This window comes from Berghia stephanieae, chromosome 4 (genome assembly GCF_034508935.2).
Source record: "Berghia stephanieae isolate SIO BIC M18660-M18661 chromosome 4, UCSD_Bste_1.3, whole genome shotgun sequence".
Lineage (NCBI taxonomy): Eukaryota > Metazoa > Mollusca > Gastropoda > Nudibranchia > Aeolidiidae > Berghia > Berghia stephanieae.
In genome coordinates, this window is record NC_088363.1 from 50,401,693 (window position 1) to 50,414,561 (window position 12,869).

Here is a 12,869-nt window from a genome sequence, read left to right on the forward strand (position 1 = left end):
TCAGCGTTTGAATCTTTGGAAGACGGCGTTGTTGTGGGTATAGTTTTCTGGGGTGTATTTATGGCAGGAGAGACAGCTTTGATGCTGGCGACGGCTTGGGTAGTATTGGAACTGAGGATAAGATTCTCGCTGTTCACGTAAACGGTTTTGTTGTAATTTCTAGGGGGCAGGGCTGGAGGAGGCCCGTCGGGACTTGGACCAGAAGGAACTGCAGGAGGAGGTCGTCTTTTAGACGGGTAGTTCTGGTAGTTGTTGGTTCCTGCAAAGCCGCTATCCATGCTTGGACTGTGGAAGAGATAACAAATTATATGAAAATAATTAAAATATTACATTGCTACAATAAATATGAAAATGTTTTCAAATGGAAAAAGAATGTTCTAGTTCATCAGTCGAGTTAAGAGAGATGTTTCTCAGACCATACGTATCATGCATCACGTATCTATCACATGATCATTCTTATACATAAAATAGTGTCGCTATGGAATTTTTTGATTGGATGTCACAATGTAAACACTTCCGTGAACCATATAAAATCGCATCTCTCTCTCCCTCTCTCTCTCTCTCTCTCTCTTTCTCTCTCTCTCTCTCTCTATCTATCTATCTCTCTCTCTTTCTTTCTCTCTCTCTCTCTCTCTCTCTCTCTCTCACACACACGCGCACACACACAAACACAAGCCCACGCGTACATAAAAATAAAAATAGCACACAGTGCGTAAATGAATCAGGAGTTCTATTAAATGTTACCATTCCATGTAATTAACCAATTGTCATTCGTGATAATCCAATCAGAGACACGACATAATAGATTAATTAATTAATTGCGTGATCGAAATACACATAATGTACGAGTATAATAATGATTATACATAAACAAAATAAAACAGCCTTTAACCGCTCATCGTTTTTCACGTGTGTATCAATTGAAGAGAAATAGCAATAGCAATTTGACGCAGCATCTACAACCTTTTTTTGAAAAAAAAAAGACTTGGGATCCAATGATAAATTAAATCGCAGCAACTTTCAATTACCTCTCAATATCCTATAAATATATATGAGCAATATGAAAAATGTAAATTAAAAACATATCGGAACAGCTTTTAATCACAATTATCAAAAATGCCCAAGAGATTGGTGGTAGTTGTAAGTTTGTGCATGGAACGTATACATGATAAACAAACAAATCATTTAACCTTTAATAAAAACCAACCTGGCGTCATGAATAAACACAACTGCTCCGGTGTAGGTACAATTGTTAACGACCATGTCGAAAATTACAATAATTAGCCAGTGAAATAATCCAATCTCTCTGACGGGATACGACTTGGGTCTGTGTGTTATTGTGTGTGTGTGTGTGTGTGTGTGTGTGTGTGTGTGTGTGTGTGTCAATTTCAATCTACTTTATACGCCTTCAGACCACACAACTAAGGCCGAATTCAAAGTTTAAAGAATTCAAATATAAGAACAACACACGAAAACTCACAAATTAAAACCCAACCACCACACTGAAGAAGTAAACACAGCACATAACACAAAGATGACGCCGAGCTTTATTTCTAAACACAGGTGGGCATTAAGATACACTTCTCTGATAAACACGGCATAATTTATCAAAGACCGTGAAACAGCTGTTTAATTTAAACTGTCTAGTGAGGTATGTGACATGTTTAATAACTGTGTTTGTAGGGGAAGAATGATAATATAATATTTATGCAGATACATGTTGTGGCTGTGGTTTTAAGCGGATGAATGTCCTTTTGCCTTGGATGGACTTCAGTCGGTAGGTATGATGGTTGACTGGATGGTGAATATATTTGGTGCTAATGCAACTTGCATTCATGTGAATCATATCGGTGGTCAGAATCCTTAAATCAATAAATAAATAAATGAAAACTTGGCTGAATATTTTGTTGTTGTTGTTGTTGATTGAAAAAAACTCCCATAAGTATTAACCGTTATTTAAAGAACAATAGCAACAACGTCAACAACGATAATAATAACAACAACAACAACAACAACAAAAACAACAACAATAAGAACAACAATAACGTCAAAAACAGCAATAACAACAACTAAACAAGAAAAAATTACACAAACTCACACAATACTACTACTCTACTACTACTACTACTACTACTACTTCTACTACTGCTACTGCTGCTATTATAACAACAGCAATAGTATGATAGTAGTAGTAGGAATAATAATAATAATAATAATAAATAATAATAATAATATAATAATAATAATAATAATAATAATAATAATAATAATAATAATAAATAATAATAATAATAATAATAATAATAATAATAATAATAATAATAATAATAATAATATAATGATAATGTGATGAGTGATGATGATGAATGATGATGATGATGATGATGATGATGATGATGATGAGATGATGATGATGATGATGATGATGATGATGATGATGATGATGATGATGATGATGATGATGATGATGATGATGATAATGATATGAATAATAATAATGATGAATATGATGATGATGATGATGATGATGATGATGATGATGATGATGATGATGATGATGATGATGATGATGATGATGATGATGATGATGAGAGATGATAATAATAATAATAATAATAATAATAATAATAATGATGATGATGATGATGATGATGATGATGATGATGATGATGATGATGATGATGATGCTGATGATGATGATGATGATGATGATGATGATGATGATGATGATGATGATGATGATGATGATGATGATAATAATATGATCAAATCCATATCGAACCATTTCTTTGTCGTGATGTAGTTTGTAGCCATGTCGCATGTTTTAACCGTGAACCATCGCGCCGACGCCATCGACCCAATCGGCCCACAGGAAAATAAAATAGCCGGCCAATTGCCAAACAGGAATGTCGCCTATTTTCACTTGACAGTTCACCTGACACGGTCTGTCGCACTGACCCCCCCCCCCCCCTCCCCCCCTTTTTTTCGGTTTGTTTTTTGTTTTTGCTTTTAGCAAAAACCAACCAGCAAACACACACACACACACACACACACACACACACACACACACACGCACAATATCTTTATCTTTTCGTTGAATAAACATTGCTTTCATCTACTCTCTCTCTCTCTCTCTCTCTCTCTCTCTCTCTCTCTCTCTCTCTCACGATGTCTTGTTCTACCATCACTCTTAGCCCTACCTCTCTACCCTCATTCTATCTATCTATCTATCTATCTATCTATCTATCTATCCATGGCCTCTCTGTTTGTCTCTTTCTATCTTGCACTACACACAGTCAACTCCCAAATGTTTCCCTATTACTCTCACACAATAATCTACCTATATATTATAATAATGTATTAATTAAATTCATTTTATCTCTATCACAAGCTACAATCCCCAGCAAGTATTATTCGTTTCACATCCCTTATTACCACAAATACTCGCTCGTTAGGGTTTGCATAATAACACCCTTGATAAAATCGATGTATGTACCAGTGTGTGGTATTAATCAACCCTGGGCTAATAATTAGCCTCGGAGGCTCGGTATAGCAGCACCGTTGTTAACAACGCCACTACCACGTCGTCTCATTCATTTGTAGTTTCATTCATCCTGTTTGTTAATAAAGGGGAAACCTGAAACGTCCATTCTATCTGTTTTCGTAATTAAATTGAAGCTTACATTCAATTTCACATGAAGAGAAAGAACGAATTTGGCCTCATTCAGCTCTTTGTTATTGTTTTTAGACAGCCACTTCTTGTGATTAGTTTTTCACCAAACTATATCAATCAGACTATAAACGTTCACAGTTACACATAGTTTTGTGTGTTGGTACGTTTTATATCCTGCTAACGGATGTTGCGATTATTTTACATAAACGCATAGCAACAATAACACCATCCATCACTGCTTATAATCAAGTACTCAATCACATTCTAGTCGATGTAGGGCTATTGTTGCACACAGTGTTGACTTCAGCGGCATGTGGTCTGGTGGTATGACACTCGCTTTCGGATCAGAAGGTCCTGGGTTCGAGCCTCGCGCTCGGCGCATAGTTGAGTCCTTGGAAAAGGCTCTTTACTCACATTCTCTCACCGTACTCAGGTGTAAAATGAGTACCTGGCCGTTAACAGCGTTGTCTTTGTCCGAAAAATTGTAATATCACCTAACAGGCGTCATGTCCCTTCCTACATGTTAAATGTTGCTGTTGACCAGGGGCCCCTTGTAAAGCGCTTTGAGCGCATTTAGTGGACATTGCGCTATATAAAGCTCAATTATTATTATTATTATTATTATTATTATTATTATTATTATTATTATTATTATTATTATTATTATTATTATTATTATTATTACAACACAACGCCGATGATAGAGTATAGCAACATTGTCACCAGCTCGGTCGACGACCAGGTTTAACATTGCTTTGTTTTGTTATAAGACACCATACAAGTCACAGAACTATCTAAATCATAACAGTGCTGACAGGAAGCAAAGCGACAGTGAATAAAACCATTTGAAAAAAAAAACAAAAAAAAACCTCTCTCTAACACATACACACCACACACACACACACACACACACACACACACACATAAACTTGAGCAATAATATAGAGCAATATCTACTAAACGCACTCAAAGCGCTTTCACAAAAGACAACCCAAATAGTTTATAAAAAGAAGACTAAGGGTAAAACGTAGATTTTTTTCTCCCTGTACGACATATAAGTAAAATATGTACTTAATGGGTGAGATATGACAAATTATCCATCGGAAAAGACAACATTCGAAAAATACAAAAGCATGTTGAAGAATGAATAGAATGTTGGGATAATACAAAACAGGACATCAATCTTTTGTGTCGGTCCATCAATAATCTATATATCTAAAACTACAGTTTTGACAACTCGACATGAAACTGTTTTGACAAATGATTTGAGGTTCGAATTGTTCTCTTCTTTTTCTTTGGGTCTTCTTCAAGGCGGCCGTCAGAAAAGTTATTGGTCTTATTAAATATCAAATAGAACCGTTGGGTACATGAGGGAGGGAGGGAGGGAGGGAGGGAGGGAGGGAGGGAGGGAGGGAAGGGGGTGTCTGATTTATTTTAAAATCAAATCCCATTCGTTCGCGAGCCCGATTGGCGCTCAAACGATTGAGCACAGTGCTCTTGATCTTGGAATTCATACACCCGCCAAAAAACAAAAAAAAAAAACAAAAAACAAAAAACAACAACAACAAAAAAAAACAAAAAAAACCAAACAAAACAAAGCAAAAAAAAAAAAAACCCCAACAAAAACCCGAAATACTGAGGGACAGAAGATCATACACGCGCCTACACAGCTTTGGACAAACTAGCTTCGACCTCTTGCCGCCACGGTGTTCGAAAGTGGATCAGGATCTGAGACACTCATAAAAAGAGAACTTCATTCATCGATCTATTAGGAGCCGTCTCGGGCAGTCTTTTGAAGACATAATTTATCTAAAAGACATGCAATTGACCGTGACCGAACCAAGTGGACCGTGTACACGCTTGGACAAAGCAAATACACACACACACACACACACAAACACACACACGAGCAAACACAAGTAAGACTATATTAAAAGAAAGAAAGAAGAACAAAAAAAAAAAACCCCGCCTTGCTTATTCATAAGCAAGACCCTTTGAAATATAGAAAGTGTGGCTTAATCAACCCGTAGACACATACATACAGCATAGTGTGTAAAGTATGAAGACATCGTAAAACAAATACACTGGGATGCCCTTTGCTTAAAATGTTTTAAAAACCCTGAACATTTTTTTCGTAAAGTGCATGGAAACATTTCGAGCAAATCTTTTCTTCATCAAATGGCGTCACCCGTAAACCACAGAAAAGCTTCCCCTAATGGTTGCCTTTAAACAAACTACGCTTTCATATTTAAAAAAAAAAACAAACCAATTCACCAGCTGGAAATTAAAAAAAAACAACAAAAAACAAACAAAATAAATAAAAAACACCACAAAAAAAAAACGGGAATACATCCGAAGCAGAGTTGACGAAATGAATTTGGAGGTGTAGCCATACGCTACTACTACTGCTTGAAAAAAGACATCCCTACCCTGAATACAATCTTTATCTCTGCGTTCCTAGAGGAAAACGAATTATATTTTTTGGAAGAGGTCGGAGCTGATTGTAATAATTTGTGGTCATATGCCCAAACATTAAGGGACATTTGTAGTCACTATGACAATGTAAAGAAACAATCATTGACCCATCGCACCTATCTAGTACATGAATCGGATATAGAGAGAAATGATTGAGTTTTATTGTCAAAATGATCGGAAATAGGACATTTAAGATGGATTTCTTATTCAGTAAGAGAAAGAGCCTATCTTTCACTCCGATGAAGACATAAATTTGGCATTAGTAAAATGTTGAAGTTCAGATATTTTCCGGGATGGTCAAGAAATTTATCCTAAACAATTTTAAACGATACTCCAAAGTCTTAATATACGTATTCTGCTTCCAACCTTTCCTTTTAACAGGTTTTATATTTAATATGCCATTGTAGATATGTCATTGGGATAAAACAAATCATTGTCGTTGTAAGCAGGTCCAGGTTAAGTAGATAAATTGTCTACTGAAGCAATGACGGTTCGAATCGGCTAAATTTCAATCTACATCAGCCCTTTCCCGGTCCATTTTATGGTCGCTGGGTGTATTGACTGTTGCTGTTGTTAGTCGACATGCATTCCATACAAAAGGTAAAAGTGAAATTTTGGAGTCCAATCCACGAAACAGAAATTCTGACAAACACTGTCCACTTGGAATCAGAGCTTGAAAAGACAATTACGTTTAACGAAAAAAGGATGGCAGTCTCTCTCTCTCTCTCTCTCTCTCTCTCTCTCTCTCTCTCTCTCTCTCTCTCTCTCTCTCTCTCTCTCTCTCTCTCTCTCTACGCGTGTGTGTAAATATGTGTATGTGTATGACTGCCGAGTTATCACATATATGCAAAGTTACGCGCATGTGTTTATATATCACAGCAGGCGGTGAAAGAACAAATGTCCAGACATATTATGAGAGCCTAAATCTGGGTTGTGGTCAGTCTATCCGACATCTTGACATTCCAAACAAATCCCCCCATCTAGTGTACACAGTGGTCAGTTGGTTAATCGTGGCGATAAAAAAAAGGTGTGTCGGAGAGTATAGTGTCCTCTCTTTTTCTTTCTTCCTTCCTTTTCGTGTTTTGGTTGGCTGTTCTTTTGTTTTTTTGTTTTTTTTTTTTTTTTTGGGGGGGGGGGGGGGGGGGGGGGGGGAGAAGAGGAGATATGTACAGGGTGTCCGTAAAGTCTGGACACATTGTATTAATAATTTTGAATACTATTTTGAAAAATATTTAACTTTACTGTGCCCAGACTTTACGGACGTAGATCTAAATTTCTGTGGCGTTCAACGAGTTACCACGGCTCTGTGCTTCATGAGTAGAATTCATATCAATCTATCAATGTTTACAGATCCATCAACCACGACAATCGTGTGACTTCAATTGTTCATATTAATTTTAACTCGGGTCAGAGCATTTTTGTTCACATTTTCAAACAACAAAAAAGACGATTTTTCATAAATATCCCAACTGATGAGAATAGATTAGGTTCAAGGAGCGAAGGAAGATATAAAACCCAGAGAAATCAAACAACTCCAATAGTTCATACCATTTATTATTCACTTACATTTTTTTGTTGTTTTGGTTTTCCATGCTCTTGTAAATTATGTTCTCACATCTTTGCTCATTTCATTTTTTTCATGATATGCTTGTACATTTTCTCATATCGTTTTGCATATTTTAAACAAACCTTAAAAACAAAAACAAAAAACAAACAAACAAACAAACAAACAATCACGACCTGGTGGAGGCAGCCGAAGCGAAACCTTCATAAGTCAAGTGAGTCAAACTTCAAAAGAATCAATTCCATCTACAAATTTTCTGATCATATTAATAATATAATAATAATAATAATAATAATAATAATAATAATAATAATAATAATAATAATAATAATAATAATAATAATAATAATAATATATAAATAATAATAATTAATGATATATAATAATAATAATAATAATAATAATAATAATAATAATAATAATAATAATAATAATAATAATAATAATAATAATAATAATAATAATAACTACAATAATAATATTAATAGTAATAATGATGATGATAATGATGATGATGATGATGATGATGATGATGATGATGATGATGATGATGATGATGATGATGATGATGATAATAATAATAATAATAATAAATCATTATTGTTCCGAAATGGCAATTCATGTTTGGTTCCACTCCATTGCTAAATAAATTAAATTACAAAGACAAAGCCACTCTCTCTCTCTCTCTCTCTCTCTCTCTCTCTCTCCTCTCTCTCTCTCTCTCTCTCTCTCTCTCTCTCTCTCTCTCTCTCTCTCTCTCTCTCTCTCTCTCTCTCTCTCTCTCTCTTTCTCCAGCGACCTAGTTCATTCCGACATAAAACCAGATTGACGTGTTACGTGAGGTCACGCATCAACGTTTAGGCATCTGGTTCACCTCGACATATGACCGGTTTGAGTCGACAGGTCTCGTATTATGGAGTTCAGAGTCCTAAATCATTTTAAGCTAGTTAATCCGAGGCCTTGGCATTCCATTTTCTGATCATTTTGACATTTAACAAACGAGTTCATTTCTACATAGCATCAGATTAACGTGTTGGGTTGGCTCACGTGTAGATGGAATGAAGTCAGTCAGTTGACGTCATACAGCTCTTTGTTATTGTGTTAGATAGATAGCCATTTTTTAAATAAGTTCTCACTAAATTCGATCAATCAAACTATAAACTCTCAAGGTTACACACAGTTTTGTGGTTGGATCCGACTGGCGGATTATACGAGTATTTTACCTAAACACACCAATTAATATTTCGGCATCTAGTTCACATCGACATCATACTGGTTTGAAACAACAGGTCACATATATTATTACATTAAAGAGTCCTAAATCCTGCAGGTGGTTAGCCTTAGACCTTTACATTCACTATTCTGATCATTTTGACATTCAACTGAGTATTATAACAATCTAGTTCATTATTCGACATAATAATAATAATAATAATAATAATAATAATAATAATAATAATAATAATAATAATAATAATAATAATATAATAATAATAATAATAATAATAATAATAATAATAATAATAATAATGCTGAAAACTTGCGCTATAACTCCGAGACACCAGACTCTAAGCGCTTAAATTACAAATTACTTTGGCTGAAACATACTCATTTACACACACACAAGCACATATACACAGACACACATACACACACACACAACACAACACAAAACACAAACCAAACCTATCTTGCTTCTCATACCGTCTACTAATATAAGACTGACGAGTTGGTTTGAGTTCAATCAATGCCCTCATACCAGTCTCTAGATTGCTGTAGTTGAGTCACATATTAACATTTTTGCATCTGGTTCACAACTCATCGTAACATTCTTTTTTTTTTTTTAAACTTGAGCTTTTATATATAGGGCAATATCCACTAAACATGCTCAAAGCGCGTTGCAAGGGGTCCCAGTTCAAAAGAAACACAACATAATATTGATGAGACAAGACACCTGTTAGGCGATATTACATTTTTTCGCCGACGGAGACAACGCTGTTATCGACCAGGTACTCATTTTACACATGAATACGGTGAGAAAATATGAGTAAAGAGCCTTTTTCCAAGGACTCAACCATGCGTCGCCCAGAGAAGGACTCGAACCCAAGACCTTCCGATCTAAAGGCGAGTGTCATTCCACTAAACCACATTCTACCGGTTTGAGACGGCAGGTTATGTACTACGTATTATTAAGTTATGAGCCTAAATCCTGACGGAGGTAAGTTTTAGATCCTGACATTCCAATCAAATCCCCTGCCTGGTCAGTGTGCAACACAGGCGGTGCCGGGGTAAGTAGTTGACCATTCATGCAGGGTCGGGTCGGTCTACCGGACAATTGCAGAAAATTATGCTGATAGAGCACGTACATAGTTCTTTTATCAGATTCATTCAATTCCAGGGTTGCCAATTCAGTTGACAAAATTTACTGAACTTTTACGCAAACACAATGATAACCTCTTTCTAAACTCGAGTAAAAAGACATTTTATACTTAATTTTCTTTCCCGTTTAGCAGGTGATTGGAGGATTATGACATACCGAATAGACAGGTAGATAACCATGCCTATCAGACAATCGTCATAATGTAAACAATGGCAGTGATTGGTAGACAGCAAAAGTAAAATACGAGAGAGAGAGAGAGAGAGAGAGAGAGAGAGAGAGAGAGAGAGAGAGAGAGAGAGAGAGAGAGAGAGAGAGAGAGAGAGAGAGAGAGAGGTCGATTTCTTTCATTTAGAAACAACCAACTATGTTTGTCCGAGGACGTGTGAGGGTGTGTCACAAATTCCGTGTTTCGATTGGCCAAAAAGCTACTGGTTAATTTCGTAACTATATTTCTATGGAAAATTGGCAAGCGTGCAATTCAGACAAACACGATTGGGAGGGGGGGGGGGGGGGGGGGGGGGGGGTAAGGTTGATTCTGACTAGTGCGGGGCGGTCCTTGGCAAGCTTAAGGACCACGGTCCTACGGTCCTTGGGAAATGAAGACCGCAAGGACCGGTCTCCGGTCCGTTCATTCTTGAACCGTTAAAGACCGCTACACGATGAAAACCGTGGCCTACAGGAGTAAAACACACGGAGTAGTCACACTCATTTCAAATTGTAACCTAATTAGAGAAGAGGGGTGATGCCTTCTTTATTTGCTCACCGTACTTCATTGTTACTTCGATAATTTAATAAAATTTGAAATTTATCCCCATTAACGGAGATAATGGCATCGCCCAAGGCGTTGATCGAGTTGTTCGTGGCGTTGATACACACACGCAACTCCTACCCCCCCCCCCCCACACACACACACACATTAGAGGGCAGCGAGCATTGAAGAGTAAGAGAGAGACGTGAAGTTATAATAAGAGGGGGTGGATGAGGTGATAAGAGGGGTCGATGGTGACTTTTCGCCAGATCTAACAAACTCAGCTACCCATTCATTGCTGAGTAGACAGGGATTCAGAAAAAAATCGACTGCACCCGGGATCGATCTCTGGCCCTTTGCGTATAAAGAGAGTGCTCTATCAACTGAGCTATCGGGGTCCCCAAATATTCTATTGGACCTTTTAAAAATACAGACGTTATAACTGTTTTTTTTGGACGGAAGAAACTAATGAAACTCATATTACTTGATTAGTTAAAACACCAAACGAAATTTTAATATTATTGTATTATTTTAAATGACAACAATGCGATAGAAAGGAGTGGCGACAAGAGATGGACAAAAGAAAACAAAAAATCAGACTTGCAACTTGCTAGGTTCGACACACACACACACACACACACACACACACACACACACATCTTTAGTAGTCACATACATTTCAAACAATAACCCATTAGAGAAGAGGGGTCATGCCTTCATCATAGATCATTGTCATTGCGATCATTATGGTGTAGTAAATTTTGAAATTTACCCCGTATAATGGAATCGTCCAAGGCGTGCGCCTCCTGTTCCCCCATCTCACACACGAAAGGGCGGTTTGCGGAGTGGAGGGAGGTGGTCGTCTGCCTCTATGGTCGTCTGTGTCGTTTAGTGTATGGCAAAGGGGGGTGGGTGCGATTAATTAAGTGGGATGGGTGGTGATTGGTGGAAGATAGGCAAAGGACCGAGGCAACGAATCGCTGGGGAAGTAGTATGGCGCGAGACCGTTGAAAGGTGATAAGAAGTGAGGACCGCCGGCGGTCTTCCTCTTTGGGACTGGACCACGGTTCACAGCTAAAAGACCGTGGGACCGGTCCTCGGTCCGGTCCTCAGCGCGGCACTAATTCTGACATTGGCCTGTCACACACATCAAAAGACTCTCATAAAGCTCTTTCAAAATTATTGTAAGATCTTAATACGAACTTAAATAGCTGAAAGCGGCATGGCTGATCTGTGATAATTATTAAAGATGCGGGTTGAGAGTAGGACAGAGAAAGAGAGAGGATGAGAGAGAGAGAGAGAGAGAGAGAGAGAGAAAGAGAGAGAGAAAGAGAGAGAGAGAGAGAGAGAGAGAGAGTAAGATTATTACTATTATAATATCAATATAAAAATAAATTATATACATTTTTATTATCATTACTTATAGGTAGCAGTATTATAAACAATATTTATATAAATGACACATGTTTACGACACTCGGGAGATTAATATCTTATAAATCAATGGATTATCCTAAAACCATTGCGTCAGGGGCATGCGCTATAGATAAACAAGATTTGACAGACATAATGTAGACAATAATAACAGCCAAGAGTTGATAGGAGGTAGGTATATCAAGGAAAATGCATGAAGTTTATGTGCGATTGTCGACCACTATCTGGTCAAAATGTGGAGTCTCTCTCTCTCTCTCTCTCTCTATCTCTCTCTCTCTCTCTCTCTCTCTCTTTCACACACACACACGCACACACACACACACACACACACACACACACTATTCCCTCATACATCGACTTCCAGAGATATATTAACCTAGTGGGTTTGACGAGTGACGTCAATGACAGGAACAGGACGAAGTGTGAATATAAAAATATTCATCGTTTATGTACAAATACCCCCCCCCCCCCCCCCCCCCCTCTCTCTCTCTCTCTCTCTCTCTCTCTCTCTCTCTCTCTCTCTCTCTCTCAAGTTCACCCACCTCCTCCCCCGGGTCAGCTCGCAATACCACTTCCAGAGATCAAACTATTTAGTG

At 37.3% G+C, this 12,869-nt stretch overlaps 1 protein-coding gene across 3 annotated transcripts in view; it reads right to left on the bottom strand.

Moving 5' to 3' along the window:
• LOC144970762 (uncharacterized) overlaps positions 1-12,869 on the bottom strand; it is a 184,555-nt gene that overhangs the window by 30,147 nt on the left and 141,539 nt on the right. For all 3 annotated transcript variants that reach the window (XM_078910757.1, XM_078910758.1, XM_078910759.1), the window contains one exon: positions 1-285. This exon is cut by the window's left edge and continues 1,350 nt beyond it. In XM_078910757.1, coding sequence (XP_078766883.1) covers positions 1-285 — 285 coding nt within the window. The remainder of the gene's footprint in view (positions 286-12,869) is intronic.